General features: G+C 55.5%; 1 protein-coding gene across 1 annotated transcript in view; it reads right to left on the bottom strand.

Annotated features, from left to right (window-relative positions):
- The window catches only part of JPH3 (junctophilin 3), a 59,131-nt gene extending 42,996 nt beyond the window's left edge, over positions 1–16,135 (bottom strand). Inside the window, exon 1 of the mRNA XM_075715457.1 lies at positions 15,754–16,135. Within this exon, the coding sequence (XP_075571572.1) occupies positions 15,754–16,135 (382 nt within the window). The remainder of the gene's footprint in view (positions 1–15,753) is intronic.
- Between the last annotated feature and the right edge of the window lie 2,078 nt (positions 16,136–18,213).

Genomic DNA, 18,213 nt, shown 5'->3' with positions numbered 1-18,213 from the left:
GAATCGTTATCTGGGAGCAGACTCCGACCCCGTCCATGCCGCCGGCAGCGATCAAAGCGGATGATATATTACAACAAATTTACTTATATACGTAGCGCCTCTCATCCGGTGTGTAGTGGAAGGGAGTGGCTCTATAGAAATAAAGGCCTCATGGGGAGAGATCCACTTGGTTATTCCCCTCGGAATCACGCCCCTGTTTGAACTCTACGTTTGCACGGGCACTTACTGGAGTTGCTTAACTGGTTGTTAGCGGGATGAAACGCACACGGGACCTCACCGCGGCACTGGGAATGGAGGCGCAAGAAACCCATCCAATTCGGGAAACGCAACGGGAGCGTAATGCCTGCCCGGTGTACCGCAACGCACGGCCGTAATCTGCCCGGGGTTTACAATCCTTTCCCCTCCTTTCTCATTTTATCCCAGCCCGTTGAACTGCGGGGTTTGTTTTTATTCTTAGGTCGGCTTAATCTTTTCTGGACTAGCTCAAGATGCAGTGATTCACCGCCCGCCTGAGCTCTCGCGGGGTGGATTAATGAGCCCGAGGACGGCTCCTCGCCTGGTACTGGTGCTACTGGGATGCTGTGGCCAGTCCCAGCCCCGGGCTGCCCTGCTGCCTCCCGTCCCCGGCCGGCGATGCAAAGAGCAGGGCCCCGCGCCGGGACGGGCGCAGGCAGCACCTTGCAGCATCGGGGCCTCCCTTCACTCCAGCCCTGCTCCCGCATGCCAAGGGAGTCTCAAAATAGACTTGCTGAAATAGTGAACCCTGTGGGAATCAAACCGAAACGGCCCCCATGAAAACGGCCTGGATGATTACCGCCGGCTCAGTCTGATAGAGGCTTTCCATCCCCTCTCTGCACAAGATGCTCTTTGCCTTTAGCAATCAGGCTGTGATTCGTAGACATGAGCAACCAGTCGGGTCCACCTGAGCCGTCTCTTTTGGCTGCAAAAAATGTTATTCCCTGAGACCCATCCGCCTCGCTGCTGCGTTTTCCCTCTCAACATTTTCCGATATCCCAGTGGAAAGGATTATTAAAACGGGCTGTGCTGGCCATGCCCATCCCCATCCCAGATAAACCCTACTCTCGCTGCGAGGAGCGATCCCAACCCTCAGCTATGCCTCCTTTTGCTCCGTTTCATTCCTCATCTCGATCCTATCCCCAGGGGGATCCTTAGGGGTTTCCACCGCCGGGTCCCCAGCTCTGGAGATGGGTACGTGCTGGAGCCGCTGAGCACGGGAACCGCTTACTGAGTGTGAAACCAGCACCCAGGCACATTTTGGGGTGCATTTTGGGGTGCATCATCTGTCTTATCTAATAGCTGCTTTGCACAAATCCCCTGGGGCTTGGGCATCCTTCCCGGCGCTCCAACACAAGCAACCCCCCGAGGTGCTACGTTACCTGGGTGACAGCCTTATGCACCCCAAAAGAATGCCAGCCCCAAGCCGAGGGACCCCACAAAGACTGCCTCGGAGAAGGGACGTGGAGAGGGAGGGCCAGGAGGGCAGGATTTACTGAGGGTTTATAGGATTAGCACTGGGGAGGGAGGCAGAGCACCGGGATTACGGCAGGCACCGGTGGGGCAGGGCGAGGAGGCGGTGGCAGTGCCGGCGGGGAGAAGGATGGGGGACAACCGGCAGGACGGCCGGCAAACAGCTCGGTGGAGACATCGGACATGTCCCCGGGTTGGGTTTGAGCAGGAAGCCTGGCTTGCCCCACCGAAGCCCACTTTGGTGTCCCCAAGAACAGGCAACAACCGATGCTGTGCACCACGGCTCTCCCCGTGCCCAGGCACCCTGGCATAGTGCCTGTGGCAGGGGAGAGCCCCCCAAACCATCCGCCCATCCCCTGCAGACCTGGCACCATCTCGCTCCCCTTTCTGGCTCCTTCCCAGAGCATCTCGGCGGGACAACCCACTGGGGGTGATGGGCAGCAGCTGGGTGAGAGAGATTTCCCCCAACGCCCGGAGCACCCCTGCAAACGGAGTCCCCAGGATGGCCTGGGATATCCCCACCCCGTGCTCAGCCTCCTGTTGCCTCCAGAGATGGATTCAAGGTGTTTCGGGGAAAGACGCCAGTGTGGTCAAGGGGACAGGGAGAAAAGGTCTTGCACAAGATCCATCAGAGCCTGCCCTGCCCAAGTCCTGGACTCCTTCTCCCTTGGCTGAATCACTTGACTCGGTCCCTGGCCCCAGACAGGTCCCTTGACCTCCCCATCTCCTAGCAAATCTGCAGCTGAAAAAACCCAGTGGATTAAATCGAAGCACCGGAAAGCGAGCACGGCCCTTTGCTGAAAACCAGAGGCAGCGGCAAAGAGCAGAACAAAGCAGTCGGAGCAGGCGTGACAGCGCATCGCAGCTGGAGCAGAGGCGGCAAATTGGTCACAGCAGGTTATAGCTGCAGCGAGCGCCTGTGCGTATCTCCAGCAAGGCAGAGGTGCCCGGGAAGCTGTCATCTTTGCCTGGCCTTAAAACCTACTCCTAGAATTGCACAGCTGCCAGGAGCAATCGCTGCATCTCCCTGGCAAGGCTGATTTTTTTTAAGCAGAGGATGCAAGGACTTGAGGAGCCATCCCATCCGGCAGGCCCGTCCTGCTTCTCCCCTCCCAGCATCATGGAGCAACTCCCAGCAGAGAGCAAACCCCAAGCCTGTTCTCATGGGTGTCATTGCTCTCCTGATAGCTTCCCTGCTGGAGGCAGCAGCATGGATTGCCTCTGGGGATTGCCTAGGAGGGCACGGTCACCTCCTCGGTGGCCACCAAAAGATCCGGCCACCTTCATGGCCACCAGCAGATCAAAGAGCTTCCTTCCAGGGAGCTGAGTTCTTCCACCCTTCCTCACCCGCACTCCTTCCTTCATCTGGCTTCATTATGTTTTAAACCCCTCAATATCCCAGGATTTGGCCATGAATACTGGAAGGCCTCAGAGCTATCTGATCTGCATTGCTAAGCACTGTCACCTCCTCCCCTTGCACTGCTCAGCTTAACCTCTGCCCCCCTAACATTTGCAGATATATGCACAAAGCTTAATCTCACAAGGAGCTGGGAGATTTTTTCTCCCTGCAGAGGAAACAGGATTTTATGATTTTCCACTTTACGTGCCAGGACGGACCGGCTATAGCTGTTTCAGAGCTAGGGAGCTGAGAAGGGAGCGTGCGATGGGAAGCCCGTGCAGTGGGGACCGTAGGATGGGGCTGGCTGTACCAGGACGAGCACATCTGATGCTAAAGGTCCCCAGACTGATCTGCTGAGGTGCTGAATGGAGGTCCTCAAGGACTTCAGTGCAAATGTAGAGAGCTGAGCACCTCGCAGGGTGGGGCCAGAAGAGCAGACACCCTCTTTAAGTGCGCACAAGAGGGGAACATGCCTCCGTTGGGATGGGAAGCAGGGAGCAAGCCAACACTACTGCAATCCTGGCCGCAAGCTGATTGCGTTGCCCAAGCCGGGGCACTACGGAGGTAAAGCCACCGTGACGGAGAAGAATTGCTGGGGAGGAAAATGTGCCAACCTCTTCCCCCCGGCCATGCAGGTCACTCTTATGGATGCCTCCGAGATGCCACAAATATCCACCCCCTTCCATGTAGCCCTTCTGCACTGCTCAAAAAGGACAAAGAGCAGCCAAAAAAGTCTTGGACGCAGAAAGAAAAGCCTCCTGAGCTAGGTAATTTGTGACTTGCTCTGGTAACACAACCAAAGCAGCAACCATTTCTGGGTTGTAGCTCTTTCCTTACTATTAATATTTGCAAAATGCTTCCCAAAGCATTAATTGCATGAGATTAACGGAGCGATTGCACTGGGGAAAATGCAGCATCCATTACGTGGTCAGGGCAGCATCGTGCAGGCAGCTGCGGGCAGCTGAGCTGTGGGGCCAGGGCTAGGGCTGGGTGGAAATCGTGGACAAGAGCAGATGCATGATAGGAGAGAACTGGACAGCCAAGCCAAGAAATCTCAGCCACCACCATGATCCTGCTGAAAAGAGGGCCTGATTCTGCCCCGGGAATGGGAATCTTGCCATTCATCGTAATGGCAGCAAAATCAGAGCCCGAGGGAATAAGCAGGTTGTGCTCTCGCTCGCTGTGGTTTTACCCCGCGGAAGATTTCTTGAGTCCTGGTGTAATCGCTCCGGCAGGATTTGGCCAAGATAAAGGTGATGCCAAGAAGGGTGGGGATGTGGCCACGTGCATGCACACGTATACAGCCGAGATAAGGAGAGGGCACAACCTGAGGCTAGGAGAAAATAACTGAAGTCATCCTGAAAGATGGAGCAGCGAGAATATTCCTCTTTCGGCAACAGCAGATGGAGGGTGAGAAAGGAAACAGGCTTGCAAGAAAGACAAGGAAATTCAGGATGGGGTGGAAACATGGAGAGAAGAAAATGGGCCATGCGGCTGTTGGCCACTTTCACTTGTGTTCTTAAGCCTGGGGTGGGGTTTCATTTGGCTGGCTCCCCTTGGAGCAAGGCTGGGTTGTTTCCAAACGGCTTTTAAAACTCCTGCAGGAATTTCCATTGCCTTGAGGACCATGCAGAACCCCATCCTTGGCTGGAGCCAGCCAGGCTGGAAGCAGAAAGCGGGAAGTCACTGGCCTCCAAAGCATCATTCCTGATGCTTCAGCAAAAGATCATAGGTTTTGAGAAATGACAAGTACCAAAAAGTAATCTAATTTGTTGCAGTTATTCAGCGCTTTCTCAGCATTTGGCTCAGGAGGCTAAAATTCACTCTGGGAAGAGAGCAGAGAGTCTGCAGGGCTGCTCCTGTTGTCCCCATAATGCCAAAATCCCTGAAATCGGGGTTCGCCCTGCTTTGTACCTTGCAGAAACGGGAAGGCGAGCAGGACCCTGTGCAAAGCTGGTGGTGAGCCGGCCGGGTGCAGTCTCATCGCCTCCACATTCCCTGCTGGAAACAGAGACAATGCAGCGGCACTCCAGCAATTCAGGCGGGTATTGGGAAGACTAATTAACTCCTATTTGCAAAGTGCTCCGGGAAGATCAGAGGCATTACAGACACCGGGAAGAATGACGGGTTTCCGTTCAGTTCCTTGGCTTTGCTAGTTTTTGGGTTTTTTTCCTGGGGAGTGGGGAAGGAGGAGACCTATCCCCAGCTCCAGCTCATCTCCCCGGGTTACAGCCGCTGCAGTGGGGCTTGCGCTGGTGCTCATGGGCCCAGGACCGCAGAGGAAGCTGCTCGCTCTTGCACATGAGGTCTTCACCATGGCTGGGAAGAGGCGACCAACTCATGGCTTGCTCTTCCCACGTGCAGCACGCCAGCCCGAAACCTCGGGCAAGAAGAAGAGTCACTTCATTGATGCTATTTGTCTCCATACCAGGTGTCTTTCGCACATAAGAGCGAAATGGAGAGGGAAAGGAGACCTGAAGCATCTAGAAAACGGCCTTTCTGGCCCAGATGGAGGTGGCCTACAGCGTTGCACTCAGTAGGTGAAGGTGAGAAGTGCAACAGGATGGAAAGTGCCCGGCTTTGCCGCTTGCTGCCCCGAGCCAAGGGGCCGCCTGCCACCCGTGGTCCTCTCCTGCTTACGGAGAGATGCCGAAGACCAGCAATGATGCCCAGGGGACTCTGGCTTTCAGACAAATAAGCAGCACCTTAGGGCACGCCAGAGCAATAGGCGGATTTTGAATGATACGGGGAGAAGCCCCAAGGGAGGATGATGGGCTGCTCACAGCCCAGCAACGTATGTGGGGCTTCCCTTGGCTGAAGGTGGGATCATGCACTTGGATAAAAACCTGGTCCATCTTCACCGTGGCATTGGAAGGAGACAGAAGTCAGGATTTTGGGGGTTGGAATGGCTGCATTTTCTTTCCTCCCTCCCTCCTGTACCCAAGAATCTGGCATTTTGCAGGCTGCTGAGCCCACTGGCTCCAGTCCAGGAACACCATTAAGTACAAGCTTTACGGACTGAAGGCTGCTCCCAGGCTTTGCCCGAACCAAGACGGCCAGTTCCGTGTCCTGCAGGACGAAGCCCTTGGCAAGCACACGGGATAAAGCACACGGGGAGGTGTGCGCAGACCTGCTCTGCCTCGCTCCACTTCTGCTTCTCGAATGGAGACATTCAAGTGGTTATTTAGGATGTTGTAAAGCATTTTGAGGTCCGTGGACACATACATATTATTATCACAACATGACCTTGGAGAAAGTCCAATGCTTAGAAAAATAGTTTAAAAAAAAAAAAGAGTTAAAAAAACCCCAAATAACCTACTGTCATGGGTCAATGCAAGGTGTTTCCAGGTTAGCTAAAATAATGTGCGACATGGGCGCAGCCACCCAGGCTTTCCCAGAACATGGGAGCAGCAGGCTTCAAAGGGCAGGTATCTCTGCAGCCTCTGTCCCATCCTTGAAGCACAGCCAGATCCGCCTGTTACAGTGACTGTGTTGGGCAACGGCAGTGATCCAAACCTCCCAGCTCACTTTTGCCACTCAGCGAAATTTGGGAACGAGGTCTGAGTTGTCCAAAATGCCCGTCCACTTTTCCAAACCAAGCCGAAGTAATTAGGCCTTGCAAATTGCTAGTTTATCTTGCGAAGGATCCTCCCTGGTATGCTCACCTCCCCTCTTATCTCTGAACTCTGCAGCATATTAATAAAAGACGTCCGATGGCAATAATTAGGCCGGTCTCTTGAATTACGACAGAAGGAGCAAGTTTTGCAGATAGCACTTTCCAGCTATTCAGTATCAGAAAGGCCCGGGGAGGATTCATGCAAAAATCACATTTAGCATCTCAGAAACATCTATCCCAAAGAGAAGACGTGCGAGAGAAAAGAGAGGACTGGAGGGATGCTGTTTCAGCCTCAGTGCTGATGGTGTGATGATGGGGACATCCTTGTTGGCCACCCCAGCTGATGTCCAGCAGTCAGGGGGCCTCGCTGGTAAAAATGTGCCCCCCCAAACATGCTGCCTGCATGTACGGGTCCTCCCGAGCACGCACATGGGTGCACGTTTGCTGCCAAGACATCCCAAGAGCCGTCCTTCCCGCACGATCGCTCCTGGCAGCAGGACAAGGCGTTGCGCTGGGTGACTTGCATTCCCTGCCTCGTCCCCAGCTGCCGGCTGGAGAGCGGCGATCGCCGCCCAAATGCTCACCTAAATCCCACACTGGCATGATAGAGAGGTCTAGGACTTGCCACCTGCCTTGCCCACCGGGAAAGGTGGGAATCAGCAATGGTACGTGGGTGCAACGCTGCATGGATACGGCATCAGCGGCAAATTACCTCCCCCCAGCCCTGCCAAGGCTCTCCGCGCCTCTGACCATCACCAAGCCATGCTAAAAACACAGTCAGATGCTTCTGCTGTGGCTGCTAATTTGCCAAAAATACGCTCTGGTAACTGCTTACACGGGGGAAGAAATAAAGTATGGATTTTTGAGTATGCAAATATAATCTGCAGGCACGAACACGTGATGGGTGTTAGTCATATCGCTTAATGCGAGGCTGGATACGTACATACGCGATGGGCACAGTGAGGTCTAGGCATCCGTGGAGGAGAGAAGGGCAAGAGGGAAAGGAGAAGGGAGAAGAGCAGAGCAGAGAGAAGAGAGAAGAGGACTAGAGCAGAGCTGTCATGGGCTGCTTTGCCTGGGTGCTGGGTAGCATTAAGTCTGTTGCTGGGGCTCAACAAATAATAAATCATTACAAGTCTGCAGCTCATACCAGCACGGTTAGCTTGCGTTTTTAAAAGCTAAATGGCAGGGACCCTCCATCTAAGGAAACAAACCGGTGGAGTGGTTGGGTTTGGATGATGTACCGTAGGAGATCACTTTGCAGCCAGGTAGAGATGGGTGCAGGGCTGGCCCTGGCAGAGCCCGCGCCTCGCTGGGCACCTCTGCAGAGCAAGAGCCGGGGGCTGGAGAGAGGAAGCGGATTTATACGGCCTCATGCCACAGCCAGGGAACCTGCCTCCTCCTCCCTGGATGCAAATAACAACGTAAAGTAGCTCTGGCTGAAATGCCACAGAACAGAGACTGCTCAACGGGTCTCCATAGGGAAAATCACCTGAAAGGCAGGTTCACAGCTGGCGAGAACGCTCATCTGGGGGATATGAGCCCCATCCAAAACATGGGGAGTCCTTTGTATTCTCATTGCCATCACGCCTGCCCCAAAGATACTTTGCAATCAGATCAGCAGAATGAAGCCACTTCCCTCACTGGCAAACACTAACGTGCGCCACGGCATTGCAAAGACCGCTGATATTTGCACTTACAAATGGGAAACTGAGGCACGGAGCGAGACGGGGGACGAGCTCCTCCAACAAAACGAGGTGTGTGCCTCCCCCGGCGGCGGGCACATAGCGGCTTTGCGCAGCCTACAGCAAACCTACGGCAGGGCAGGGAACGGGGCAAAGCCCCAGAGCTGATGTCCTACCTCTGAAGATGAGCTCAGCTGCAGGAATGAAGCCATTTTCTGCAGGGACCGGCCATAGCCCTTATAATATTAAGGAGAAGCCGCTCCAGAAAAATCACATGTGGAAATTCAGCTTGGATAACATCTGTGAGAGGAGCATCCCCCCAGACCCATGACTAGGTTTGGGCTCGCCTGACAGTGGCTTCTGAGGCATTTTGGCTATTTGCTTCAAGGGGAAAAAACTCAATTTGCTCTCCACCGTGTGCAGGAAAACACAAGTCTGTCCTGAGCGTCCCCTCCCTCTTCCCTCTCATTGTTTCTGTATCTCCTGCTTCCAGCCAGCATTTGGAGAAATGCTTCAAACCACCATAATGACAATCAAATCTCGGCATCGCTAATTCTGATGGGGCTCATGATGCATCTCAGGCCGGTCGCAATTTTTCTTAAAGCGCCAGGTCCTGGAGTCAGGGGAAATACAGCTTTTCAAAAGGAAAGAATCAAAGAAAGAAATTTCTAGTCTTTCTGGGAATGGGAAGCGAAGGGTCTGCCGGAGCCAGGGAAAGTCAAGGGAGCATCATCCCCTGGCTGAAACGGGGCCCATAATGTGGCCCAGGGTAGCTGAATCCCTGCGGATTCGGCCACCGACTGGGGCCAAAACTGCGATGAGGCTTTAGCACGAGGGATGCGAAACACATTAACATCGCTCAGCACCTTTATTACGGCTAATGTGCCCCTCTCACAAAGCAGAGCGAAATCGGGCTAACGCTTAGTCCGTTAATCCTCCAGCGCTCTAATCCTCATCGCAAATTCTGCGATCTCACCCCATTTCTCAGCAGAGCTCAGGGGAGTAAGGGCTAATTCTCCGGCGCTCACAGACGGCGCTGCGCGCCGGCGCCAGGTTTTGGGGGGCTGCATCCCTTGCGAGGTGTGGGAGACGCTCGGCCGCATGGGATGAGGCTGAGCTCCCCGCGGATTGGGGATAGGAGGCTGCAGCAGGAGCGGGGATGGCGCAGGACGGAACGAGGCGAGAGCAGGGTTTGTTTATTTCCTGTGAAATAAATGATCAATCCCTTACTCAGTCCAGGGAAACCCTTTGCAGTCCCAAAGTGATGCCCTGAGCAGGAAATCATACCTTTATAGCCATCATCTTGGTGCAAATATCTGCACACTTAGGGACCTTGCTCCGGCTGTTCACTCATTCATGAGAATTCATGATGCTCTGCTGTATGTTAAGAGTAAGTGGAACCTCTTCAGGGAATAATTTGGGGAAAGGAGTGGTTGTTCTAAGGAAATGCTCATGCATCGATTGTAATTTTTAAGGATTTTTGCTTCAAAGGTCAGAATCTGTCTCTGAAAAGCCAATACCAAACCCCAAAATATAAACACTTGCCATTCAAGTGGTTTTTTTTTCTCCAAGCGCCTTGTTTTTTCTTAACAAATACTTTAATTGTAAGTTAAACAGCTTATTGCAGGGGCAAACTAGCATCAAGACTCTCCCGTAACTCTTGCAAACTCCCGCAAAAAAAACTCCTTTCTTGGTCAGGACTTCAGCCAATGCCAAAGCCAGACCCCAGACAGGCAAAAACTGCAAAATCTCACAAGCCAGATGCTAAACCACAGCGCTGCCCCCCATAAGACCACCACCAACCCCATCCTGCCCAGCTTCCGTATCCTCAAGTCATGCCTACATTAAGACAGATCATTCGTCTACATCAGTGTTACCTGACTCAAAGCATTCAAAATTCATCAGGTTCATTTTAAAATCAAGGCATTTTTAAACAGAAGGCATTTTTAGCTCTCGTCTGCTGGTTTCCAAGCCTGTAAGAATGACTTTTCTGCAATAGTCTGGGTGGAAACCTTGCTTCAAAAATGAAGCTGAAAATCTTGCAAAATCACATGATCCCACAAGCTGGAGCTTCAAGGAAAAAAAAAAAAAAAAACATTCAGCTACAGGAGCAGATGTCACCCAACCACGAGGAGCCCCATGGGATATCAAATCACATGCAAATATCCTGAGATTTGCATTAAAAGTCATGAGAAACCCAGCCCAGCATCCCCAGTGAAAGGACATTAAAATCGTGCTTCTGGACTTAGGTCTCCTTCCATCATGGGTCAGGCTGCCCCAAGGTTGGGGTCCTACACCATCCCCTGGAGCATCACGCGCTGGATAAAACACTCAAGAAGATGGAGTGAGGGGCTAAGCCTGTCTGGCAATTTCCCTCTCCCATACTTTTCCCCGGGCTCAAAATCCTTCTTCTTCTGTCCTGAGCTGTACCTAAAACTAAGCAGCATGTTCCAGGGAGATAACTAATTACCATGAGTTCATATCATTTCTTTTTAATGACGCTGGTCAGAATCTTCATTTAGTATTTAGACTCATTTTTCTCTGTCCGGCGGGTCCTGATGTTTCAGTTATTGCTCTCCTATAACCACCGTTGCACTGCAAGCATCTTCTGTACCAAATCTAGATAGCGAGACGCTTCATAAACTAAGTTCATAGCTTTTTTTTTTAATTAGCAGGTTCTTAGGGGGTCATTAGGACCAGCTACGGCCGCGTCTGGATTCTGCAGGAACCGGGAGGATCGGGGATCAGGGCGCATTTGTATTTGCTTGTTTCCACCCACTATTTAAAGTGCATCAACAATTCCTTCCCGGCAGCAAAATAAGACGAGAGCTGATACTTTTAAGGTAATTCTGACATCTGCGCTATGAATAGATCGCATGGAAATTTGCCCTCGCTAGTTGGTTCCCTGCAGCTGTAGAGGAACCCGTGAAAAACGCCGGTACGGAGAGGGGCGCGAGGCAGCCCTCGGTGATGCCGCTGCCCTTAGCGGTGCTTCATCCAAACCCGACTCTCGGCTCAGGCGCAGGGGCTGCGGCCCCTTCCCGGGCACGCAGGTCCCCCTGCGGCATCCCCCGGTCCACCCCCCGGGAGGGAGCCTTCCCACTGGCAAGGGGCCTGCTTTTTGCAAAATATTTCATGGTTTTCATCTCCTCAACCACTTCAAAGCCATTTGGTTGGGAGCTCCTGGTGCGCTGCTAAAGAGAGCGGCTGGAGGTGTCACCGGTGCCACTGCAGAGGGGGGGAAAGTGGGGCACGGAGCCGCCGCGGCCCCTGCCCGGGCAGGACAAGCTGCGAGAGAGCCCACGCCGGCAGCTCCCACCGCACCGCTTCCCTCTCCCCATCGCTTGCAAAGCACGAAAATTTCCCAGCCCGGGCCAAGAAAACCCACTTGCCTACTCACACGGTGCTAACAATGAAAACACTAATTATATTTCACTCACCTATCAAAGGGATGATTCATTTAGGTGAGTGGGCACGACGGATTACACAAGATGAACGCCGCGATGCGACCGCCCATCCGTTTTGGGGTAGCCCTCCAGAGAAACAAGGCTGCGTGGAGCACGTGGGCACCCGGGACGGGGCGAGGGGGCGGCAGCAGGAGGGACCCGGCACGGCCCCGCTGCAGCGCCGACACCTCCCGTCCGGGGAACCGCTGCGGGACGTTCCCCGAGGGCCGGCCGGGCAGCGGGGATCCAAGAGAGGGGCTGGTCCCCTCCCCGAGCCCTTGTCCGGTCTCAGATCCCAAATGCTCAGCTGGGGCGAGGTGGAGGGAGGAGAAAACCAGTTTTGGCAGGGACGGAAAGGGCAAAAGCAGATTTGGGGCTTCCTTCGTCCACCCCATCCACCCCCACAACTACGGTTTCAGCAGCAAAACCCAAACCCAATGCACAGCCCTAGGACTCCCATGGCAAGCCTGCAGTTACAACCCAACCTGTCCCCAGGGTAAAATCACTGAGTATCTCCAAAGCGCCCGTGGAGTTACAGAAAGGCAGGAACCAGCTGAGATGTCTCCTGGTCTCCAGACCTGCTCGGGAGAGGGTCTCTAACGGGAGGAGGTCTCCAACCCTCTGCTCCAGAGAGGTTCCACCAGCTCCAGCAAGGGCGATGGCAGCGGCTCCGGCTCACACTGGTGCCGATCCGGGTGGATGCAGCGCCTTTCGCCTGAAGCAAGGGAGCAATCCTGCTCCCGCTCTGGACCTGGGCTGAATCAGGCCCTCCAAACGAGTGGTGCAACTCCAGCGTCCAACTGAGGCAATCCTCAGAAGCCTGGTTTGTGCAATATCAGGGCGCTTCTGGATGGGGGCAGGAGGTGGCAGGGATTTTTGGCAGAGAGATTAAGGCCATGTCAGCAGTATCGTGGTTTGGGGGGCTCCGAGTGAGTGCATGCGCGCCGGGGACAGACGGGATGGTGCACGCGTGTGCCGCAGGTGCAGGACCGTGGGTTGGGTGTGCAGCGGTGCCAGGGAGATTTGGCAAAGCGTGGGCTCCTCGGGGAAGCGCGAGGCTGTATTTGCTCGTTTGGGCTCTGCGCGATAGGTTTGCACTGATGGACACGTATCCGCACGGCTCAGGGGAACACGGTTTGCATTCATCCGGCGTGAGCACGGGTCAGGGAGCGCCGGTGCCGGGCTGGGGGCAGCCCACGTGCGTGTGGGTATGCGAGCGGAGGGGCGAAGCGGCGTCTCGGCGTGGGGAGGAGAGGCGTGTGTGCATGGCGATGAGTGTGTCCGCGTGGGAGGTGCGAGATCTGCAAGCTGCATGTGGGGGAAGCGTGCATGCGTGCGCGCGTGGCAGGCGTGAGGGGGGACGACGGTACCCGGGGCGGCGAGCAGAGCCAGGACGGCGCGGGGAGGGGGGGGCGGGTGGCAACGCGGCTCAGGCCACCGCATGCCATGCCCGACGTCCAAGCCCAACGCGTCAACACGTGCGCGTCAGGCACGCAAAATATCGCTCCCCAAGATAGCGTTGGCAACGGTGGGTGGAGTGTCGAGATTTGCCCTTACTCACTATTGTGCAAGGCAGCGGTAAAATTGGAGTGAAACCCATGAATTCTGGGGCATCTCGCTTCCTGAGCCTCGCTGCGCATTTAGGGACCCATCCTCTAGCCCTGGTTGACGTGCTAAAAAAAAAATATGCAAGGGATGAATATTTATCTGTGGGTGGCAAGTGACAGATGCTGGGGCGAGGATTCTAGGATACTTCAGTTTGATGAAGGTAATAACTTGAATAGATTAATGAGAAACATCCTTCCCAACAGTTGCCTCCCCTGTGCAATAGCTACGCAGCCACCCTCCCAGCAGAGCTCCTGCACACGCCGGCTTCTTGTAGCCAAACGCACAAAGTTCATTGAGGTTCGGTGTCCAAAAAGCTGGAGATGCCCAACTTGGGTGTTTTCCAGCCAGAATGGAGACGGGCAACTGGGAAAGAGCCGTGGCCTCTGGGTACTTGCAACCGAGTTGGTGAAAGCGCAATTTCAGCTGGGTTCAGGCACTCCGTGGTGCGCCCAACCGAAATGGGGGGAAAGTCGGTGTGGAGGAGCCCGGTCGGGGTGTGCGTGGCCCGTCCCTGCTCCCGGCAGCTTGGATGGGCTTGGCCACAGGTACCATCGCTCTGCGTTTCCCCAGCACGGCCGTCCCCTCCTCCTCGGATGGTTTGCAGAGTCCCTGGGGGGGAAGGATTGTGCTACAGACCCTGCCCTCGTCTCCTCCTGATCCTCTTACCTCCTCCTAAAATGATAAACATGCAACGTAGCTTTTCGGTCCCCACATACCGAGAAGCCGGGCTGGCCTGACAAGATGGAAGAAAAAGCTCTTCGCTTCTGGTAGGTTCTCAGAAAAGGTGAAGCTGCTGCTAAGCCACCCCGATTCGGAGACGCGCCCCAGGTTTCCCGAAGAGCCGCTGCGCTGCAGTTGGCGGGGAGCGTGCGGGGTGGGGGCACGTGCGTGGCCGGGGCCGGGGCCAGCCCTGCAACACCCAGCCCTCAGAGACCTGTAGTTTGTCGAGACTTCTGCCTGCCCTCCTGCAAACCTCCCTGGCAGGGGCTGGGTGCCCGGAGGGGAGCAGGGCGACGGCACCGGCGTCGGGAGCACGCAGAAACCACCCCCCCCACCCCCCCGGCATCCCCTCCTGACCGCTTTGAACGTGGGAGACCGCGGTTATTCTCTGACCAAGCTTTATTCTCAACTGAAGGACTGCTGGGATTTATCGATGGCTTGCGAACACACACTCGGCAGATTCCAGCTCAGACCCCAGCATTATTCCAGGCAGCTGAAACAAAAGGTTGCAGCTATATTTTCCTTTAGGAGAAAGCCACCAGCACAAAATTATCATTAAAAAAAAAAAAAAAATCAAGAGATCGTTCCACCTCTCCCTTCGAGAGCATAAAAGAGCGGCTGCAGGTAGCGTTTAATCTTGCCTCCCTGTATAATCACAAAGCAGCAAACTGGGTTTTCTAGAGAAAGGTCTTGCAGCACCTTTCAGGAACGCTGCTGCGATGGAGCTCATCAACGCTGCAATTTCCTTAACGTAGCAGTCCTGGAAAACGATAACGTCTTTAAAAAAAAAAAAAAAAAAGAAAAAAAAAAAAAAAGAGCCTGCTTTAGATGGACACGTTTGCCAGCAAAACAACGGGGCAGCGCTGCCGAATGCCCCCGGCTGCCGGCAGGTAGGCCTGCCTCGTATTATGGTGGCAATTTCGATGGAAGTAGCCACAAAACAGGAGAGAGGATGATACAGCCACTTACAGCACAGCACCAGCTGTTTCTCCTAGTTCGGCCTTAAAGCTTGTTAGTCCAGCAATTTTTTTTTTTTTTTTTTTTTTGATCGCTCCAGTTGGGTTTTCTTGGTTTTTTTATTCAATCCTAGTTTCTCCTCAACATCTCGTTAAGCCGTGTTGACGGCAGAGAATAGCTTTGGTGATCCCTCTGAGCCCCTACGCTGAGCATTAAGCCGTAAACTAGGAATATAAGACTCTTGTCTGAATTAAAGTCTTTTGCCTGGTATTATTAAGCGTGGGGCTGTGTTTGGAGGGGCTGCAGGGCGTGCAAAGACCCCGGCCCCTCGCTGGAAGCATTTGCAGCACCAGAGCTGCACCCATCTGCCCTGGACCCCCCCCAACACGCTCACCTCCCCTCTGCCCCGGGTTGTTTCGATGCAAATCCTACAGGTTCCAGTGGTGCAGATCTGCGAATCCCACGTGCAGCTTGGGTCGTCTCCCGACGGCTTGGCCCACCCCGTCCTCCCATCCCGCTTGGGCGAGAGCTGGGCGTCCCCCTCAGCAGCGCAGCCGGCTCCTCTCCCCAAAAAGCCCGGTCGAGGAGAGGCGGAGGGGGGAGGACCCGGTGCCCGGAGACCCGCTGAACATACGGGGCTACCTGTGGCAAAGAGCTGGGCTGATGCCATGCTGGGCCGGTTCCTTCTCTCCTGCGGGGCATGAGCATCCCTCGCTCCAAGCTGGCAGGCTGCAAACTCACAGACTCCAGCCTAAAAGCGGGGTGCCTGCTCGGAGGCTTGTACCCCCACGCCACCGCCCGCCCCGGCCGGGAAGGTATCAATGCAGCACCTACCTCCATCCGAGTAGGTCTCTGTCCCGTAGCCATCCTGTAATCCATTGCTCCAGGTGCCTTCGTACTTGGCTCCATTTCCAGTGCATTCTCGGACCCCGTACCGTCCCTTAAATCCATGGGTCCACTCTCCTTTGTACACCCACTTCCCCTTGCTCTCCATGCCAATGCCATGGCGCTTGCCCTGCGCCCAGGTGCCCTGGTAAGTGTTGCCGCTGGGCCAAGTGTAGACCCCCAGCACCTCAAAGCCGTGACTCCAGGAGCCCGAATATTCACCTTGACCCTTCGGGCCGGTACAGATTCCGTGGCCATGAGCCTTTCCGTCCTCCCAGCCTCCACAGTACGACCCTCCATCGTCAAAATTAAACCTTCCCCCACTGGACATGCATGTAATTCGGTTTGCAAATCCCCCAAAAGGTGAAAAAAAAAAAAAAAAGAAGAAGAAGAAGAAAGAAATGCAGAAAATAAAATGCGAACGATGACTTGGGGAAAAAATAGAAAATTTAAAAAAAAAAATATTAAATGAAATCAAACTCAATCGAAATCATGCACCAGATCCAGGGAGCTGCTTAAGCCAGTTTCTTGCGATTATTCATTCTCTGGGAGTATGTTGAGGATCGGTTCTCTCTTCCCCTGCTGTGGAAACAGTATCATTAAAAAAAAAAAAAAAAATAGCAGCAAGAACAGCAGCAGCTATTGGGTTTTGGTGCAAACGACTCCACCTAAAAACCATCCAAGGCAGGGAACGGGGGGGGGGGGGGGGTTTAAAAAAAAAAAAAAAAAGCCGAGGAGAGGCCAAATGCCGGGAGCGGGAGCAGGGGCGGCCCCGCGCTCAGCGCTCTGCCCCCCGCCCGGCGCTGCCCGCCCGGCCGCGCTGGCTCCGGCGCAGGGCCCGGGGGGGCGGCGGGCGCGGCCGCATGGCGGGGCCCGGCGGGGCCCGGCGGGGCCTGGCGGGGCCGGGCGCGGCGGCTCAGCAGCAATGCGGTGCCTCCGCCGCCGCCCCCCGCTCGGCTCCCCCTCAGCCTCGCCCGCTCCGGCCCTCGCAACGCGCACGCCCCCCGCCGCCCTAAAAAGCCGCCATCGCCTCCCTCCTCCTCCTCCTCCTCCTCCTGCTCCTCATCATCATCATCATCCTCCCCCCGCGCCCGCCCTGCCTCTCCGCCCCCGGCAAACCTCACTCCCGGGGGGGCCCGCGGGCCTCGCCCGGCGCAGCCCGCATCGCGGCCGGAGGATGCTCGGAGCGAGGGTGGGGGCCGGGGCGAGGGGCTGGGGGCCCGGGGGCAGAGGGGCCGCCGCTCTCCCCGCCGCCTCCCCCCGCCCGGCTCCGTCGCGGCTCCCCGCGGGGATCAATCCTGCTCGGGAGGGAGCAGGGATGCTGAGCTGGCTGCTCTGCCTCAGCTCCCGGCTCCCGGCTCGGGGTGGATTTAAAGAAACAGCGGCTGCGTCGCCTTCGCCTCCCGCCCCAGCAAGGCCGCAGCCCCCCGCAAGCCCCCCGCCACCTCGTCGCGGCTGCGGGATGCTCCCAGATTTTTGATTGATCCCTTCATCGCTTCCCCCCGCCGCCCCGCTCCGCTCCCGCCGCTTCTTCAATGCGACGAGGGGCAACCGGCCCCCCGCCAGACCCCGGGGGGGTCCCCGTTTGCGGGCGGCTGGGTGGGGGGGACACGATGGGCAAGGGCCAAACGCCTCGCTCAAGCGCCGCCAACGCCAAGTCTCCGGGCAGGCTTTGCTCCGTGCCGGGTCCAGCGCGCTGCAACCGCAACGCGAATGATTTATTTGCGAAAAGGCCGCGCTGCCGCTCGGGGTTCATGGCAGCGGTCCGGGCTGCGCACCCCGGTCCCCTCCCTTCGCCACAGAGCATCTCATCAGGATCCTGCTTATCCATCGGGAAGGTGCAAGGCAGCAGGAGGCCCTCGCCAGTCCTGCCCGCAGATTTTTTTTTTTTTTTCCCCTTCCCCTAGGATGGCCAAAGATGTGAAATCCTCCCCAGGCAGCGGCGACAGCGCGCTTTGTGCCTCTGGAGCACGCGGGGTCCCGGTCCGGCGACGCACCCCCTCATTCCTAAGCGTGCCAAATATTTGCAGCATCGGGGTGTCTGTGCAGGTCTGGTGCATGCATACGCATCTATATCTGTATTAATACACGAGTGCATTAATACACATGTGTTAAAGGGGGGAGCTCTATTTAACAAAAATTAAAAAGATGCTCACAAGTGCCTATAAAGCAAAAGTTGTGCAATATATGAAAACACGGTTCCTCCGGAAAATCTCCGGTAGGACTGCCAGGCGCGCCGGCTCCTGTTTGCATCCTGCCATCGCCGCCGGTGTTATGGGAGTGCTAGTTTTGAGCCAAGACCATCGACTCGGACCCGAGACCCGGCACGGCCAGGACTCCAAGGAAAAAAATGAGCTGTATAAACCCTGGCGATGGAAACCCATGGGATTTAGGCACGTGCATCCCCAC

The sequence above is a fragment of the Pelecanus crispus genome, chromosome 8 (assembly GCF_030463565.1).
Source record: "Pelecanus crispus isolate bPelCri1 chromosome 8, bPelCri1.pri, whole genome shotgun sequence".
Taxonomy (NCBI): domain Eukaryota; kingdom Metazoa; phylum Chordata; class Aves; order Pelecaniformes; family Pelecanidae; genus Pelecanus; species Pelecanus crispus.
The sequence above is the reverse complement of the archived record's forward strand: the minus strand, read 5'-3'. Positions and strand labels throughout refer to the sequence as shown.